A 19,213-nucleotide genomic window follows, 5' to 3' on the forward strand; every position below is an offset into this window, starting at 1 on the left:
TACATCTAGCGAAATAGAAATATACAAACACACAATTTGACAGCAGATCAGGAAGGCCAGACCCATTAACATTCCATGTGCTGCTTGCCAACGTCCACCTCTGTCTGTCTAATTTATAATGCTGGTGGGATGTGTAGGTGAAGGACTGCACGAGTAGGAATGCGGAAGCGAGTGATTAGGTCAGAGGAAGTGGGAGTGATAGTGAGTGTGTGGCAGAGAGGAGACCTGAGGAGGCAAACACTCAGTATATTATTTTTTGACACTCACCCTGCTAAAATAAGCTTTTTTACTGTCTTGATTTGAATAAACATAGATTACTCATAGGAAGATTCTCCTGTCTGCTCAACTCCCACAAACTCCTCCAAGGCATCGCAAGCCAAATAGCCAGTCTCAATGTTCTACATTGCTTAAAACATGGTAGCCTGAAATATATGTAGGACAACCTTTCTTTTGCTTTCCTATTACAATCTTTTAACAATTAACTGAAATATGGAAATGATTAAAGTGCTTTACTGTCAGAAAGTATTTCCGTCGAGTTGTTACACAAAATGCCGACTGCCAATCAGCAGACAGGACGAAAGGTTGGTCAATGGGCAGTATTACACTTGCTCAAGACTAAAAGTGAGAATTTGCTTATCAAGTATCCTCAACAATTGTACTATGCAATGAATGAACATGAAGGGCAATGCTTAATTTGTAAAAAAATAAATGGCGGTGCCCTTGTCAGGAGACCACTGCAGATCACACCAACTGTTGCCTCTGCCAGAGTTTACAATGACAGCACCAACACACCAATATTCATCATGCTCTTAAAATGTGACAATTCCAGGCCCGCAAAGCTGTAAACACGGCCTGGGTGGTAGGAATCAGTCATTTTTTATTGCATATTGAATTAATAAATAGCTTTTGTCCTTATATCTAAATTCGACCGACAATGCCACCATGCGTGGACTGTCATAAGTGCCGGTGCTGACAATTAAGTGCCTGTGCTGAGCACCGGAAACCACTGGTTCAAATTAGGCACTGATGAAGGGGACATTTAAGGCAGAATATTTTACTTTTCTTAATAGGTAGAGTTCATATCACAAAAGCAGAAATCTCTCTTCATATTACCACACATTTAGGAGTGGTCGCAATTTTGAAAGCGAATGACATTAAATTGCTTAATTTTTTTGGAACAAATTGTTATCTGTATGTGGCTGTGTTCGACTGCCGATTCAGCATTCATTCTACCTCTCAGCATCAACCACACAGGCTCTTTCATATGCAAGAAACTAAGCATTTTATATTTTTGGGTACAAGGGTAATTGTATGACCATATATCGTCAATCACTCAATCAACCAATCAATCAATCAATCATCAGGATTTAAAAAGCATGGCTAATCACCCAAGAGAGTATCCAGGCACTTGCTTATTCTAACAGCCAGGTCTTGAGGGCCATTCAGATATCCAGATTTGAGGTGACGGTCCGGAGGCACGAGGGGTCTGTTCCAGGTCTTTGCTGCAATGTGGGAGAAGGAGTGTCATCCACTTCTGCTTCAGTTGATGCAGGGAGTATGGACAAGTGACAGGGAGGAGGGGCATAGTCTTCGCAGTGGTTGTTGGAAATTCAGGTGGTGGTTAACGTATGCAGGTCCTTGATTGTGTAGAGCCTGGTGTGCATGGGTCTGCAGCATGAATTGGCATCTCTTCAGTACTGTGAGCCAGTGGAGTTGGAGAAGTGTGGTGTGATGTGGGTTCATTGGCGAAGGCCAAGGATGAGTCTGGCAGCGGGGTCTGTATGGTCTGAAGTCTCTGTAGGAGGTGTGTGGTGGTTCTTACGTAAAAGGTGCTGAACTAGTCCAGAAGGCTGGTGAAGAGGGCCTGTGTCACAGTGCATTTTTTGTGTGGGGGTAGCCACTTGAAGATCTTACATAGCAGGCGCAGATTGAGGAAGGAAGCGGAGAAGATGGCGTTGATCTGTGATTTCATGGTGGGCTTGTTGACAAGGATGGTTTTGAGGTTTCTAGCGTGGTTTGAGTGAGTGGGTGTGGGTCCTAGGTCTGATGGCCACTAGGAGTTGTTCCATGTGTATCTGCTGACACCAAAGATCAGTACTTCTGTCTAGATCATTAAGTCGGCGACATTTGTCATGCACCTGTGGAAGTTGGTTCTGGTAGTTGGGGGGTCATTTGTGAGTGAGAGGATAAGTTGGGTATCATCTGTGTAGGAAATTATGTTGAGACCGTGGGACCTGGCGATGTTGGCCAGTGGGGTCATATATGTATTGAAGATTGTGGGGCTGAGGGATGATCCCTGGATGACACCACAGGTGATCTCCTTGAGCTCAGAGGTGAAAGGAGGGAGGCAGAGTCTCTGGGTTCTTCCGGTGAGGAATGAGATGATCCATCTGAGCGTGTTCCCTTGGATGATGATGTGGTGGAGTTTTTCGATCAGCATGTGGTGTGATACAGTGCCGAAGGCTGCCGAGAGGTTGAGGAGGATCAAAGCTGCTGTTTCTCTTCGGTTTAGGAGGATTCAGATGTTGTCGGTGGCTGCAATCAGGGTGCTTTCAGTGCTGTGATTGCTTTGGAAACCGTATTGGGAGGCATTGAGAAGCTGGTTCACCCTCAGATGTGTCATGACTTGATTGTTGATGATCTCTGCTGGGAATTGGAGCAGGAAGATTGGCTGGTGTTTTTTGAGTTCGCTGGGGTCGGTGGAGGGTTTTTTGAGTAGTGGTCAATATTGCAACATGCCTCAGTGTTCCCTGACATTATAAAGACCCCACTAATTTATGAGATCAAGAAAAGCCTTAGTTACTTTCGATATCTGTCTAATGTGAAGGCGAGGGTCCTTAATCCCATTTACATTATTTACAGTTAACACATTTGTATTCCGGATGGGGTTTGCATTGCAGACGGCATGAAGAGGTAGGTGGGAAATGTATTGGCTGGCTGGCAAAGGTGTGGACTCGCAAGGGGATTGTTCTATGCTCCCATGTGCCATAGAAGGAGGTTGGGCATGGGCTGGGTTAGGCTGGGCTTGCTGTCCAATCCACACAACATTTCAGTGCCCAGATTTACCAATTGATAACATTTAGCATGATGTACCTACACATGGAAGGTCCAGATGAGGGAACACTGTGCCACTTGTGATTGGGGGGAGTGGTATCCCAACGAGGGATGCTGCTCCACCCAGTACATAATGAAGACCTATGTCTATCTAAATTGATGAAGAAATCAGTCGCAGTCGGGAGTGGGAGTACCTGCTGGGCGGTGACGTGGGGAGGGGGAGGGGTAAGGGGGGTAGTAAGCTATGGATTACGGAGGTTTACAGGTAAGTAAACATATAAATAAATAAAAAAAATGTTTGCATGCACTGCATCCCCAAATGCGATGCAGTGCGTGCAACGAAATTCGTTTTATTTATTTATATGTTTACTTACCTGTAAACCTCCATAATCCATAGTTTACTAACCCCCACCCTGCCCCTCTCCACGTCACCGCCCGGCAGGTACTCCCCCACTACCGACCGCGGCTGGAAGAAATTCAGTAGAACATTTTTCTTGATTTATTTTTGTTTAATCTCTTTATTGGCTTTTTTGAGAGATTATGCATATTACATATTAAATGGTTCTCAAAAGAACATAACAGCAGTAAGACACATTTTATACGTCATTGCAGTTGTTGGTTAACAAGTAGCATGTGTTCAACCATGTGTCAGCTCTGCAACCAAACATTACAGTGAATAAATCTTGTACAGTAATCCTGTCATGTAACAATGACCGGAGACCATTATATTTGTGCAGAATTTGTCAGTCTGAATGTGTGTGTGTTTGGTTTGAGCGCTCTTATAAAACCTTGCATCTGTGCTGTACCTCCTGTGGCCATTGACCAATCAGATATATCCTAGCAGAACATTTTTGGTTGAACTATAATATTGTGCTGGTAAACACATAGACCAGTGGCTCTTACCAAGGTAGTTGTCATCATAGTTGTCTGCAGCTGCTCTGGTTTGTTTTTCTCCTCTTACATCACTGAGGATGTTCTTGAAGGAGTACCCAGAAATGATCTCTGCGATGCCGGCAGTGATTACTTGGCCTACAATGAAAGAGATGAGAGAGATGAATTGAAGGTTAGCTATAGGGAAGATGGAGAATTCTACACCTCCCCTCATAGTATTGACACCTATGAACATTTCATCATCTTGAATAGATATTACCCATGACTGATATTTGAGGCCCAATAAAGTGTTACTGTGAACAATATTGCTAAAAACCTACTTACATACCTACATAATGGCAGACTAAGACCAATCCTTTACCTAAAGCATACTCTAACATTTGAATGTATTTGGTACATCTAGCGAGCAATGGTGATAGCAATGTCTGTATCAAATAGGATAGGTTGTTTATATTAATCACAGTGAGACATAATGCAGGTCTGGTGAGAGCAAATTCAAGATTATCTGGTTACATGCCAAAACTAAAGAGAGCATTTCACTAATATATCTTGAAAAGGGCAAGTTTGTTTGTGTGTTTCATTTCACAAGTAAACCAATGTAATTGGTTCTGACTACACCAATTTCAGTGAGAGGCCCTTGAGTTAGAAGATATGTAAAGTCCCTCTGAATGAGCATAGAGGATTGTTCAGAGCCGCCAAGGTTTCAGTTTGCTAATGTGAAACATTTTCATAGTTTCAATGTACTTATTTATGAGTGACATTGAACAACTATGAGTGACACTCTCTCGAGCCAAAATCGTGCAATGATGATCATGGAAACGGAGAAATATCAGAAATCGCACTCACTTGAGCAACGAGAAACTGGAACTCTGCAGCTGTTTTTCAACGTATTATTTCTAAATAATCAGCACCCTCCACCCTAACCTCAACGCCAAGTGCAGCGGACCCACAAGTAACAAAGGGATCTCTGTCACAAAAAGCAGCAACCCACTGAGCTATGCACATAAAATACAGTTCTGTAAATGCTGAGAGATTTTCTTTGCAGCAGGCATATTAACCCTCTGTGCTACTTTATGGTGAAAGTCAAAAGTGCCAGTAGATATAACTCCAACCTCTTTCCAGCGGGAACATCAATCTGGCTTTTGGGTTAAATCTACACTATATAAAACTGATAAATAAATTAATAGATAAATCATTAAATACTATCCAGGAGATTTCTTCGCCAGAGCACAACAATATTTATCTTGAAGGCATAGTTTTTGGGGGGAATCAAAGAGCAGAAAAACAATTGCAGTGTTAGCAGCTGAATTAACAGTTTTTGACTTTGGAAACTCAAAACCAATTTTCTCCCAATGGTACAACATGTCCTGATTGCATGTCCGGCATAACAGAAATGCTCAATAGTTGAGCCTGCTGTAGCATCCCCGTGATGACAGACCGGCTCCGATTAACAACATCCTAAGAAATACCTACAGATGGCTCTGATTTTTCTACTTAAGTCAATCAATCTCCCTCCGGGATTAGGTGCTTAATGAAGCATTAAGGACTAGAGATTTGATTTGGAAGGAAGTGTGTAATGAGCGCCTCGTGCATTTCTTGATTAGTGTGATAAAAAGTCTGAGCTCACTATAGTTGAACCATGACAGTCATTTCACAATAATTTCACCACAAGTGCCAATTTGTTACCTGTAACTCGATATCGAGAATATGTTTCATTTAAATAATCCGCCCAGTAAAATACTTGAAAAATGTTGATATTCTTTAATGTTGATAGTTGCTACACATATATTCCTGATCAATTGTCTTTTCTTGATTTTTAGTCTTTCAAGCCCACTTAATAATAATAATAATTCCTATTTCTAAGGTGCAAACCATAGCCCCCCTTTAAGGGTTTCAAGGCGCTGAGGGCCGTCGGGGAGATTAAGTCAGCTATTGCCCACAGTCACAAGGTGCTGAGCCGAGCTGCGCCGGTGATCGAACCACAAGCCCAGCACTTCGGAGTCAGCCGCTCTGGTCGCTGCACCACACCTCGCCCTCTTGCTTGGGGATGTTTACTTCTAATGTTTACATTATCTTCGGACGCATATGGAAAGGATGTCTGATTTGGTAGAAGAGACAGTCTCATGCTGAAAGCAAACAGATCGAGCCCTGAGTTTCAGAGACATACAGCCTGATTCATGAAAACCGGAATCTGCAATTTTCAAATTGCGATTAACAGCGAATCACAATTTAGAAATCGCAGATCGGTATTCATGAAATTTTGCGAGAATTAAATGCGATTCGCACGCGGCCGCAAAAACGTTTGAGATTTTCGGAAATCGCAGAATAATCGCTATTTTCGGCAACATCCGTGTAGGAATTGCGATATCGCAAATAGCGATATCGCTAATTGCGAGATCGCAAAATCGTGAGATCGGGAAAACGGGAAGTCGCATTTCGAGCACAGTGATGACATCACAACCAGGAAGCAGCCAGTTCCCACCCCCATTCACAACAGTGAGGCAGACCTCGAGGCAGCAAGTAACTCAGCTCCTGCCAGGACACCAGCAAACTTGGAATACCACACCCAATCTCAGTGCAGCAATGGCAGAGGAGGCTGTCCCAGGGCCCAGCAACACCGGGCGCAAGAGGAAACTGAAGTTCTCCGAACAGGAGTTGGAGCACCTCATCGAAGGGGTGGTAGAGAACCACTCAAAACTGTTTGGGAGAGAGTCAAGGAGGGTGCCTGAGCAGGAGAAATGGAGAATCTGGCTCGGGATAGCGGCCACAGTGAACTCCGTGGGCGTGGCAGACAGGTCACTTGAGGAACTAAAGAAGAGGTGGTATGACCTCCGAGGTCGTGCCAAGGAGAAGGTTGCCGAGAGGCTGGGAAAGTCCCTGGCCACTGGAGGGGGAGGACCTACAGTCCCTCCAAACACCCCCATGGAGGACCGCGTCGAGGACACGTTGGAGCCTGAGGCGTGCATTGGGGTCACCAGATTGGACTCATCCCGCCCCACCCAAGAGAGCCAAGGTAAGTGGCATGCGACTGCGACCCTGTCCCCTATCAATGGCCATGACCCTATAGCCTCCCATAATGTTCCAAAGTCATGCCATCGGTGCACATTAGGTAATGCCCTAAAGCATTGTGGGACATGTAGTCTGCCCACAATGTACAAGTACCCCAATGCAGCCAGACAGGTTCCAAAGTACGCAATGCCACAGCCAGTCAGGGAATGTCATCCAGCATGCATGTAGCAACTGCACGTGTGACAGATACATGCAACTAATGAACGTCCACTTCCCCTCACAGGTGGCGCAGACAGCAACGACAGTGACAGGCTGCTCATCGATGAGCAACCACAGGATGCCGAGGAGGTGCCGTCACAAACACATCCTGCACCAACAGGCGCTGCACCTACCCCTGCAGCCAGGCCCACAGCATCAGCGCCTCCACCATCAGGCGCACCACCAACCCCTGCAGCCAGGCACACAGCATCAGCGCCTCCACCATCAGGCGCACCACCAACCCCTGCAGCCAGGCCCACATCATCAGCGCATCCACCATCAGGCGCACCACCAACCCCTGCAGCCAGGCCCACATCATCAGCGCCTCCACCATCAGGCGCACCACCTACCCCTGCAGCCAGGCACACAGCAGCTGGAGCCTCCACATCTGGTCCAGCGACAGCGGTGACACAGCGCCCACCCACTGTGGCCAGCCAGCAGAGCAGGCATGGCAGGGCTCGCCTGCAGAACAATGCACGCAGCGGCAGGAGGGGGATGGAAGTGCGATTGCCGAGCATGAGCATAGAGCGTAGGATGCTACGAATTCACCAGCTGCAGGCACGCCGGCAAGGGGCCATACAGATGCAGCTACATAATATTGGCCGCAATGTGGCAAATGTGGCTGAGAGGATGGACCGCATGACGGCAGCCATGGAGGCCAACACAGCTGCGCTAATATCACAGCGCAACACCGCACGCCGCCGCCACCGGCAGCTACTGACGCGGCTGTCCGCATACACCAGGTCCAACTACGTGATCGGCAATGCGACATCCCAGCTATCGCGACGGTCCCTGGCGCAGCAGCAGCAGCTAATCCAATGCTGTGAGGATGTGGCCAGAGTGTTAGAGCACCTCACCACTGCCGTTATGGCACTCCATCCCACTCTACCAGGCAATGTCGGGGGGGACGATGGCAGCGAGGGCACCTCCAGTGTGAGCAGCCTGTCTGCCTCACAGGTTGCGGTGTTACGACGTAGCACCAGGCCCACTGCAGGGTCACGTGCGGTGGCAGAGGATGAGCCGGAGAGGCGCTTGGGTGCTTCGCGCCAGAGGCGCACCTGAGTAACATGTACTTTAACAGGGACATGCTGACAATACAAGCCTGCCCTGGGTTTTGGACGCAGCAGTATGGGGCAATACTGATTGCATAGGAAGGATGGCAACTTGCACTATTATTGTGAATCCAACAATAATTGTATTCTTGCATCATACATTTGCATTCTTGCATCATGATTTGTTGGGTGAGGGGAGTGGGTGCACTAGAAACTGTTCATTGTGATGTGGTTGCGGCGTCTGTGGCCTTCAGCTGGGTTCTCCCCGCGTGCATGGCGCACATGTGCAGGTGGCCGGTCGTCCCCTTCCGACTCACTGCCAGAGATGTCTACAGGTATCCGGCGCTTGGTAGCAATGTTGTGTAGTATTGCACACACAGCCACAATGCAGCAGCACACATCAGGACTGTAGTACATGGCCCCACCTGTCTTGTGTAGTATGCGGAATCTGCTCTTCAGTCGCCCAAAAGTCCTCTCAATGCAATTCCTTGTGCGTATGTGTGATACGTTGTACCGCCGTTGCTGTGGTGTAGCAGGGTTGAGGTATGGGGTGAGGAGGTATTTACGCAGGGCGTAGCCACTGTCACCTGAATGAGAGGAGCAGAGGGTGAGTGCCTGTGCAGCGCAGCTACTTCATTGCAGTTTGACATTGTGGGCAAAGTGTACTTACCAAGTAGGTGTCCTTCCCCGAAGTCTCCCCTGGCCAGTCATGTGTGGAGGCCGCTGTGCCAGAATATGAATGAGTCATGTGTACTCCCTGGGTACTGTGCCACTATGTCCGTGATGTATGTCTTAGCATTGCAGACCATCTGGATGTTGAGGGAGTGGTAGGACTTGCGATTGCGGTACATGTACTCCGTTGCAGCTGGTGGGCAGATGTGGACGTGGGTACAGTCAATGCATCCTATCACGTGCGGGAAATGGGCGACATTGTAGAATTGTAGCTTGGTCTCATCCAAATCCTGTTGGCTGGTGGGAAATTTGATGTGGTGGTGTAGCTGGGTCAGCATTGCGTCAAGGAAACTCCGTAGGCAGCGGGACATGGTGGGCTGGGATATCCCCCCAGCAGCCGCAACTATCCCCTGGAAGCTCCCAGAGGCCAGGAGGTGCAGGCTACACAATACCTGGACATGTGTTGGGACGGCATTGGTCCGCCTTGTTGGGTGCTGCATCAGGGGGTCAAGGTCCTGTATTAGCTTGATGATCATAGCCCCATTCAGCCGGTACTTTGCGTATATTTGCTCTCTGGTTTGGCCCAGCAGGGTGACCCGCTGGCGGAATATCCTGTCCTGGATTCTGCGTCTCCTCCGTGCTGCTCGCTGTAGCCTTTGCCGCCTGACCACCATGTACAGTCCTAGCATTCTGTCACTCCTTATGCTGATGCTGCTTCTCCTTAAGTGTGTTTGGTCAGGCCTGCACCAGTTACTGATTGGCCAACGGTTTTTCAAAACATTTTTTACAATGGCTTTGATGGTTACCACCTGCTTTGGGTTGTCCTTAATTTGCGCCTCGCAAACAGCGATTTTGGGTTTTTTCGCTAATTGCGATTTTTCATGAATACCGATTGCGATTGTATTGCGAAATCGCTATTATTTTCGCAGAATCCGTGATTTCTCGCTATTTCCGATTCGCTAATGGTCTACTGTCGGGATTCTGCAAATCTTTTTGCGATTTCGCAATTCTGTGTTTGCGATTTCGCTATTTTAGTGGTGAATACCGATTTGGGAAATTGCGCCCGCGATAGCATTTTCGCAGCTATTGCGAGCACAATTTAGCTTCATGAATCAGGCTGATAGATGCCTGTCTCCTAAGAAACACTAATTCAACACAGAGAAAAAGAACATTTTGTAAAATATGGTTTTGAGCAAACATGTTTTGGCACTCTATAATGTGGAACATTAACAAAGGATATCCTACTTGTCCATGCATTTCCCTCGAGGATCTAGTGTCACTTTGCCAGTGCACAAAGGAAAAGTATGCCCATTTGCAATGCTATGCCCTGCTAGCCCTATCCATGCTTGTAATAAACATTTTAAATGTCAGCAGCAGGTTATTAAATTAATTTGTTATTTACTGGATTCTCCGAGAGTCAGAATAATCCCATACACAGCGTGAGAGAGAGGAGCTGCTGGCTTGGCACAGCGGAGATCGCTAGCCTGGCTGTCACCTGCTCTCACTGTGATCACTAGCCTGGCTGTCACCTGATCTCACTGTGATCGCTAGCCTGGCTGTCCCCTCATCTCACTGTGATCGCTAGCCTGGCTGTCACCTGCTCTCACTGTGATCGCTTGCCTGGCTGTCACCGGATCTCACTGTGATCGCTAGCCTGACTGTCACCTCATCTCACTGTGATCGCTAGCCTGGCTGTCTCCTGCTCTCACTGTGATCGCTAGCCTGGCTGTCCCCTGATCTCACTGTGATCGCTAGTCTGGCACCTGATCTCACTGTGATCGCTAGCCTGGCTGTCACCTGCTCTCACTGTGATTGCTAGCCTGCACCTGATCTCACTGTGATCCCTAGCCTGGCTGTCTCCTGCTCTCACTGTGATCGCTAGACTGGCTGTCACCTGCTCTCACTGTGATCGCTAGCCTGCACCTGATCTCACTGTGATCGATAGCCTGGCTGTCTCCTGCTCTCACTGTGATCGCTAGCCTGCACCTGATCTCACTGTGATCGCTAGCCTGACTGTCACCTCATCTCACTGTGATCGCTAGCCTGGCTGTCTCCTGCTCTCACTGTGATCGCTAGCCTGGCTGTCCCCTGATCTCACTGTGATCGCTAGTCTGGCACCTGATCTCACTGTGATCGCTAGCCTGGCTGGCACCTGCTCTCACTGTGATTGCTAGCCTGCACCTGATCTGACTGTGATCCCTAGCCTGGCTGTCTCCTGCTCTCACTGTGATCGCTAGACTGGCTGTCACCTGCTCTCACTGTGATCGCTAGCCTGCACCTGATCTCACTGTGATCGATAGCCTGGCTGTCTCCTGCTCTCACTGTGATCGCTAGCCTGCACCTGATCTCACTGTGAGGCTAGCCTGGCTGTCACCTGCTCTCACTGTGATTGCTAGCCTGCACCTGATCTCACTGTGATCGATAGCCAGGCACCTGATCTCACTGTGATTGCTAGCCTGCACCTGATCTCACTGTGATGGCTAGCCTGGCTGGCACCTGATCTCACTGTGAGACTCATGTCAGTGAGACAACTGTTGGACACAAGGCTTTCTATGACTGCGTGGGCAGGGCACCCCAGTAGCACATCTCGAGGTCAGGACAAGGATATGAGCAGGTGGTCGATTATCGAACACCTGCTTCCTTCTTGTTTATCTTGGCCCATACAGAGCACGTGGCACAATAGTAATTAATTCCTGGGTGCCCGCCGGCAGGGAGGAAATTGAACATACTGCAGACGTGTGCAGAAAGGACACAGCTCCTCCTCAACAGTGTGTCCACTCCAAGGGGGACCTGACGCGACCCGAGGACCGACCTGTGAGAGCCTCAGAGAAAGAGGTGTCGCCAGCAGGCAGAATTCCAAGTGCCAAAGGAAAGAAGTCACTGACGCATGATGCGTGGGATTTGGCAGGATTGGTTGTTGGTGGGGAAAAAATGGATTTTAAAGGTTAAAGAAAAAAGGTAGAAATAGTCTTACAGGTACGGCCTTTGCGACCCTAGACTATTGCAGGTCATGGAAGATGGCTCCATTAACACATGTGAGGAAGCTTTTTCATAAAAAAAGAAAAATTATATAGTTTATAATAAATGTGCAAAATGTATGTAGGGGCTTTGATGAAAAATAAACGCATTTAATTGCAAAATTCATAATAGAAACCCCTATTTACTCACTAGCCTGAAAAGCTGACGTCGTATTGCTTGATCCACAGCTGACATGAATAAAGAAGGCTGACATAACTTGAAATGTTTATTTCTTGACCCTTCCATGAACATAGTTTTCATAATGAATAAAAGTTGCATAAATGTATGCATATATTTTACCAGAATGCTTCCATTTACACAGAAAACACTGGTAACAAATTATTAGAAATTAGGGACATATTATGAGACAAATGGAAAAAGAAGGAATATGCGTTATTTCAAATAACACATTGCATTCATGTCCTTGTCCCTGTGCTGGCACTGTTTTGGCTGCCTAGAGCATATGCAGGCACCCTTGCACCATGGTGCAAGGATTAACCCGATGATGAAGCATGCCACTATTAGAGTGGTTGAGGGTTTGTATACAAAAAATGATTATTTTTCCTTTTTCCCAACTTCTCACTGAAGTGGCGTTTAGCCGTGGTCCACACACACCTCGCACTTTTCCTCACTAAGCAGAGAGATACTCTTTTGCTTGTCGTATATTCCCAGGGAGAACATATCCCAGCATCCATTGGTGTTCAAGAAGATCTCCCTACCCTTCCAGCGGATAGGTCTTCTGACCTTCCGCACTATAGTCTGAAGAAGGTCCATGTAAATCCACATGATCCTCTTGGCAGCCCCAGGAATTTCAACACTCTCACCCGTGGCCTCCTTTGCTTTGCATGAGTAGTCCTTTGAAGTGACAACAGGCTGGCAAAGACTCAAAGAGGTGTGAACAGGACAAAACATATGGTTGCTTTTTGTAATGCACTTCAGCTCTGCTGAGGTTTTCATATTCCTAAAAATGGAGTAAAGGGTAATAGGAAACAGACATGTAACTTTATCATTGTGCTGTTTTCAGCCCTGGTTACCTGTACACATTTCCCAATAAGCCAAATTGTTGCTATCTAGTTGATTTTAGTCAGAGAAAATGATGTCTCCAGTTGATTTAAGTGCCACGTTATTATTCATTGCTGACATTTTTCAGTATTCAGCTTTTTTTGACATCCAGTACTTTGTGCACTGAATCATGCAAAAAATGATTAAATAGCATAATATTGATCACCGAATCACGCACAACACATTAATTCATGTTGTATTGGTTACAATCTGAACAGGCAAATACATTATTTTCCTTAACACACATTTGCCTGATCTTAACAACTGCTTTTCAACACTGAACTAAAACAATATTTCTTGTCTTCTTAGGTCTCATCTGCGACGGTGCATGTGCTACTTGTGCACGCGCTCTTACTTGCAAGAGTACTGTGTACATCTAGGGGGGTTTGCAGCCTGCCCATTGGTTACTATTTGTTGGCTTCTCTGTCACTCTTATTTGCTGCCTTCTAAATGGGCAGCACGTGCAGGCATCGCCTCCTCTTTTTTCATGCAGCACATGGGCCAAATACTGATTGCTTTATATTGATTTGGGTCCTTCCGATACCGTTGCGGTTTTTCTTCTGCTTGTTCCCTACTCCCCCACTCATTGTCCATTGCTTATTCCATCCCACCCACCACCCTCAAACTGTCCATGTTGCTTACTCCGAGGTCACTCCCACTCTCCCGTGTTATTTCCTCCCACCCCCTATTGTCTGTGCTTATTCTCAGACCTAAAAAGTGTTATTTGACAAAAAGAAGTGCACAAAATATGCAGGTATTACTTAGCACAGGGAAATGCTGTGTTGCTTATACTGCCGAACAGTGCAATGCAGGAAGCAGCTTTCGGACACACTGTGCTACCTGTCTAAGCCAGTCTCTGGAGAGCAGATGTCTTCGCTGGAAGCTTACATTGCTCAGGGGTGTCACACAAGAATATATATTTCACTTACTTCAGTTAACTTGAGCAGGCTGAATTCAACACCCCCCAGTGGCAAACGTCTGACATTTGCAAGTTAGCCCTTCCCTACTACCAGAATCTACCACTGACGCCTTTTTTCGGGTACAAGAGGTACAGTTTTACACCACAGCTCTTGTCTCTTATGCACTAAAAAAATAGTTTTGATGGGCAGCTCAAACTGTTTCAAATAGTTGTAAAAATCCCCTGTGTGGACTTACACTTTCTATGTTGATTGACTTGAGTTTTCCTGAGGGGTGAAGAAAGGCTGAGTGAGGCACAACCTACACCTTTCATAGATCGCAGACACATATGAATATAGCGGGCACGGGTACATGTCCCCACAATGGTTTTTTTTCGCATTTTGATTTAATATATTCGCTGGTAATATTGTGAAATTCCAAACAATACTCATAACACTGTCGTTTGCTTCTCCTGTATTAGGTAAGAGTGAAAGGACTCGTAAAAGAAGCTTGAGGGAAAAGTCACCATTGATACGAATGACGAGCCATGGTTATCTCGAGGGACAGGTTTCCTGTGCGGTTTAAGACAGTCTCGGTGAACCCATTTGCTAGTAACTAGACTACACCCCCATTGAAAGAGTAGGGTCAGCACAGATAAGCAACAGGCACTGTTATTTCCAAAGTTAACATTGTTTGCTGTCAGGTTGTTTTCAACTTAGTTGAACTTGCCCTTGAATACAGGAACAAGTTAATAATCTAATTGGGTTTTATTTTTGTTTCATTTGTGCTAAACGACCAGTTTATCGTTTGTGTGTTTAATTTGCTGTACCTTATCCCTCATTTTTGTATCGAATCTATTACACGGTAAGTACTGATGCTGTCATTTTTCAGCACTGTTTTAAATCTGTATAATTGTGTGTTAGTCACAATGTACGTCTGTTTTACACATTCATAGGATAAGGAATGCACTTCCCCCAGAAACCATATTGAATTCTTCCAATGCATCTTTCAAAAAAAGGAAGTAAAATCTATTCTCATGGCAAAATTCACCTGAGCATAGACTAAAGAAATTCTGAGAACAATCTCTCCCTCACTATTAATCCTTACTATGTCAAGGGTCCAATTAGATACCCTAGTCATTTCATCTGCCCTTAACTTGATTCAATAGGACTGTCCTGTTTTGTACCCTACTGCTCTCCTTTGCACAAGATGTTATGTATATTTGATTTACATGCATTTATTTGTTGTATAATTAACCTTAGTTATTGAAAAGCACTCTGATATCTGCAAGGGTCTTGTTCGCGCTCTATAAAACTTTCAAAATAAATAAAAATGTCTGTCTTCCTTTTGACCTTCGTCTAGTTTAACTTTGATCCCTCAAGACTGCTAGTTAAGCAAGGACATACTGTTATCTTTGGACTACCCTTCAATTAGCAACATTAATGCTTCTCTCCCATTTCCTTTACTATTATCTGGATAACCGAACCCACTTATGTTTAGGGTTCTAAACATTCTAGAGTCATCTTCTAAAGAGACCAGGCTTCTGTGTTCCTTTTCTTTATGAGGCTCTGACTGAAATACTGAGAAAATCTGCTATTTAAAGAGACTTCTATTGAGCAACAGTTTAACAAGATTGAGCACTTTTTCAGAACAAGCAATTAGATTTTGTAGCACTCCTGGGCAGAACATCTGAAAAAAATGGGTGCACCTTATCTGCCTCCACTTTCACACAGCACGCACTAACCTACCCGTCTTGTACCGCATATTTTTCATTGTTTCTCTGCATGAAGTTCAGACTCGGATGTCACACATCTTTAAACTCCTCGACCCAACTCACTATTGTGGTGTATCTGGGATGCAAACTAATTTTTGCCTTCAGTAAGCCATGCAAAGTCGATGTGTGTGGCTAGGTAAATACAAAGTAACACAATGCAGTGTATAGTGCTGTCTTGCATTACTTTGGGGCAGGTAGGAGTCACATGGGTGGAGCATGGGCGTTCCGATGCATTCACCCATGTATTTTGATATAAACCTAAATGTACAAAGACTTTTAAATCTGGGTTTGCACCAAAATGGTGAGCCTTTCCTGACAGAGGCTTAAGGAGGAGAAATATCTTTATTTCTCCTCGTTTCTACCTTTTTCCATGTGTGCCACATTATGCAGCACACATACAAAGAGGAAATACTCTGCAAGGATTGTTTTTGTGCAGAAAAGTATCCCTTCTAGCACAAAAAGAATCCTCCTGTAGCACAGGCATCCTAGCACCAGAGTGCAAGGGTGCCTGCTTTGACGCTAGGCAGCCGTAAGTCTGGCTGTGCAGGGGAAAGAGTTGAAAAGCCCCATTTCTTAGTTGATATAGCACTCTTCAGCTCTCTCCTGTTCACATGTGAACCTTTAATAAATATGCCCCCTCTTATCCAAGATGAAATTCATTCTTTTCATTTAAGTGATCCTTTAATCAGCTGCTCTATGCTGCCCTCTTCCTTCTTCACTGCATCAACACTACTCATCTTCCTCCTCTCGGAACCTCCAGTGCTAAATTCACAGACATCAAAATTCTTGGAAATTTCTCTTGACTGATCACTTCATGTCAAAACACACAGTGACACAACATGCATGTTCAGTGTTTCTCAACTCTGATTCCTTGGCAGGGACAAACTGCACATTCCTGTTTTATTTTCTATTCTGCCCTGCTGTCCAAGCAATCACTATTTGCAGAGTTCATTGATTGCAAATATCCAGTTGCTTTCTGCTCACTTCAAAGCTGCCTTTCACTCCTCTTAGTTTCTGGCTGCTTCTGATGTAAAGAAATGTGACTTTAAGGCACACATGTTGGAAGATCTAGACAAGCCCCCTCTAATGGCATGCATTATCCAAACATTTATTTTCAAAACAATAACATTACAAAAGTCGTGTCATGACATCTGATCTCAAATGTGTTCCTCCAGATATGGTAAAATTACAGAGGCCCCAAACTCCACTGGAACAAGAAAAGGAAAATCTCCCCTCAAGCTTTCTCTACAGCAGTCCCCAGGAACTGGAACTCACCTCATTCTGGCATGTCTTCCTCCTGATCTACTTTCAATCTGACTCGAGTCTCTGCATCTGGCCCTTAATCATCTCAGATGGAAAGCTTCATAGTCAAACCTTAAGCATGTTTTTTTCTTTGCAGCAATTGCTAACATTACCGATACTTTTTCAGCCACCTTTTGCTAAACCTTCCTCCAATTTTCATGCACAGCATTGGGAGTCCCTTTCCTCCTTTGCTTGCTAAGAGCATCATGTAAGGAGCCCTAAAAGCCTCGGCTTTGATGGTATTAGTAAATAAACAACTTAAGCTGTTAAATGTTTTGCTATTGGAATAGCACATTAGCAATCAATTCTCGCAGAGAATCAGAATTTGAGGTGTAAAGTAGGCCAATATAAATAGTACTTGTGCATGCCTTGTTCCATCCTTTAGTTTACCTCCATAAGAGCACAAGGTGTTGGCAAAAGAACACCTTCCCTCTGAAATGGTTTTAGGCTGAAAAGTAATACGTTCATTAAGACCATGGTTTAACTTCTATCCTGACATGTTCATCCATAGGCCAGCCAAGGACTTAAGCCTTAATTTGAACCGGTTATTGTCAGAGGCCCACTGGCACTTATTTTTCTAATCAGACATTGACCGCGAGTAAGAGAGGGAATAACATACCAAAGGGAAAGAAGTAGGAAGAGAAAGACGGAAAAACCATTGGAAAAGGAGAATGAAGAAGCCTGCACGTGAGAGATAAAGGGGGAGGGAGTGTCTGATGGTGAAAGGAAGAGCCGTGAGGTCAATTCAAGAATATGCAGCTTTGGTATTCAGTGCTCCAAAGTCTTGGTGCACCAGCCATGGGTTTCACAGCAGAACTTTGGGCACCGGCACTCATTCTATTACAAATTAAGCACTTGCCACAAAGAGTGCTTATTTTCCAGTTAACAGCATAGAGGATTCTATGCCATGTTTTTCACTTTTTCATTTCCAGATAACTAGGAACACATTTTTTCCAGTTGTATGCCTTTTCTGATGAGAGTTTTCTCCTTCTGGCCAGGTTGGACCATTTACGTTCTTAATACTTAACTTCATTGGTGTCTGGATTGCTGACTAATTATATAAAGTTTCACTGAAGAAGTCTTCACTGCTGGAGATAAGCAGCCAGAAGTGAGTGAAGAATTTTGTATAGAAACAAGATTTATTTTGTGGGTCAGATTTTTGGGCCCATGTGGGATAGGAGGCCTCTGTCTCCCATAACTTATCACAATGTATACACTTTCCCTGCTCAGTCCCAAGAGAAATGGCATTTGAGTTTGCTTCAACATTTGTCCTGAACCTAAAAATCTCCCTGTTTCTCTGGTTTTGAAAAACCCTTTATAAAAAGCATTATTTTTGTGGAAAATTAAAAAAACATCTTTGAACTTCAACCCTGAGGGAAAAAACGAGTATATCAGATTACATGCCACGGAGTGTCGTATGGCTTATTCTTTCTCAGTAAAAACTGTGCATTTGTTGGCAACATAAACGTTACAACTGTGTGATCTGATTCTGCGTACAACATCAGGATATGTTGGCCTTAGTCCTTCTAGTTCAGAGTGCCTCATCTCTACCACTTACCAGGAAAGGTAACAGGTGAAATATGCAACCTTAAAACATGACAACCCAGACTTCCCAAGGAAATCATGGCAACAGATCTATAACCTTTGTTTAGTTACCTAATTACCCAGAGAAGTACACAAGAAATACACAACATGACATTTCATTATTAATTGAAGCATTGTGATTCTTGAGTAAAATCTGTGTGCTGCAATAATGAATAGAAGGAAACAGAATAGTGGGACCAGTAACACAAGAATGGTGAAGAAGATGAATAATTCAACCATTGTGCTGTTTATAGAGAATATATGGAAAAATATGTTATATTTTGCTCCTGCCTAGCGCTATCTATTCTAGTGCACTTAGTGTGGGTGAATCTGCCAAATCCCTGTAGGGTGATCTAACTCAGCCGTGACCTGTGGGTAAGTGACATCAGGGCGCCCGTCTTGGTGGAGAGCTGGGCATCAGCCCTCACAAGAGGAAAACAGGAATCAGCTGGGCTGGAATTCCGGCATGTGGCGACCTCTCAGTGCCCGTTAAATGCTCCTCTAACTAAACAAGGGAGTAATGTTGTTTATATAATAAACATCACTCAAGTTGCCCTGCCAAAGTCCCAGTTAGGCCGCTATTCTTGATTCTATTGTGACAGTCGCTAAACAGACAATAACAAACAACAACATTTTGCTC

The 19,213-nt window shown here is 45.1% G+C and overlaps 1 protein-coding gene across 1 annotated transcript in view; it reads right to left on the reverse strand.

Moving 5' to 3' along the window:
* The window catches only part of ITGA8 (integrin subunit alpha 8), a 721,129-nt gene that overhangs the window by 479,967 nt on the left and 221,949 nt on the right, over window positions 1-19,213 (reverse strand). Inside the window, exon 7 of the mRNA XM_086941818.1 lies at window positions 3,958-4,083. Coding sequence (XP_086797944.1) covers window positions 3,958-4,083 — 126 coding nt within the window. The remainder of the gene's footprint in view (window positions 1-3,957; window positions 4,084-19,213) is intronic.

This window comes from Lissotriton vulgaris, chromosome 10, assembly GCF_964263255.1.
Source record: "Lissotriton vulgaris chromosome 10, aLisVul1.2, whole genome shotgun sequence".
In the NCBI taxonomy this organism is placed as follows: Eukaryota; Metazoa; Chordata; class Amphibia; order Caudata; family Salamandridae; genus Lissotriton; species Lissotriton vulgaris.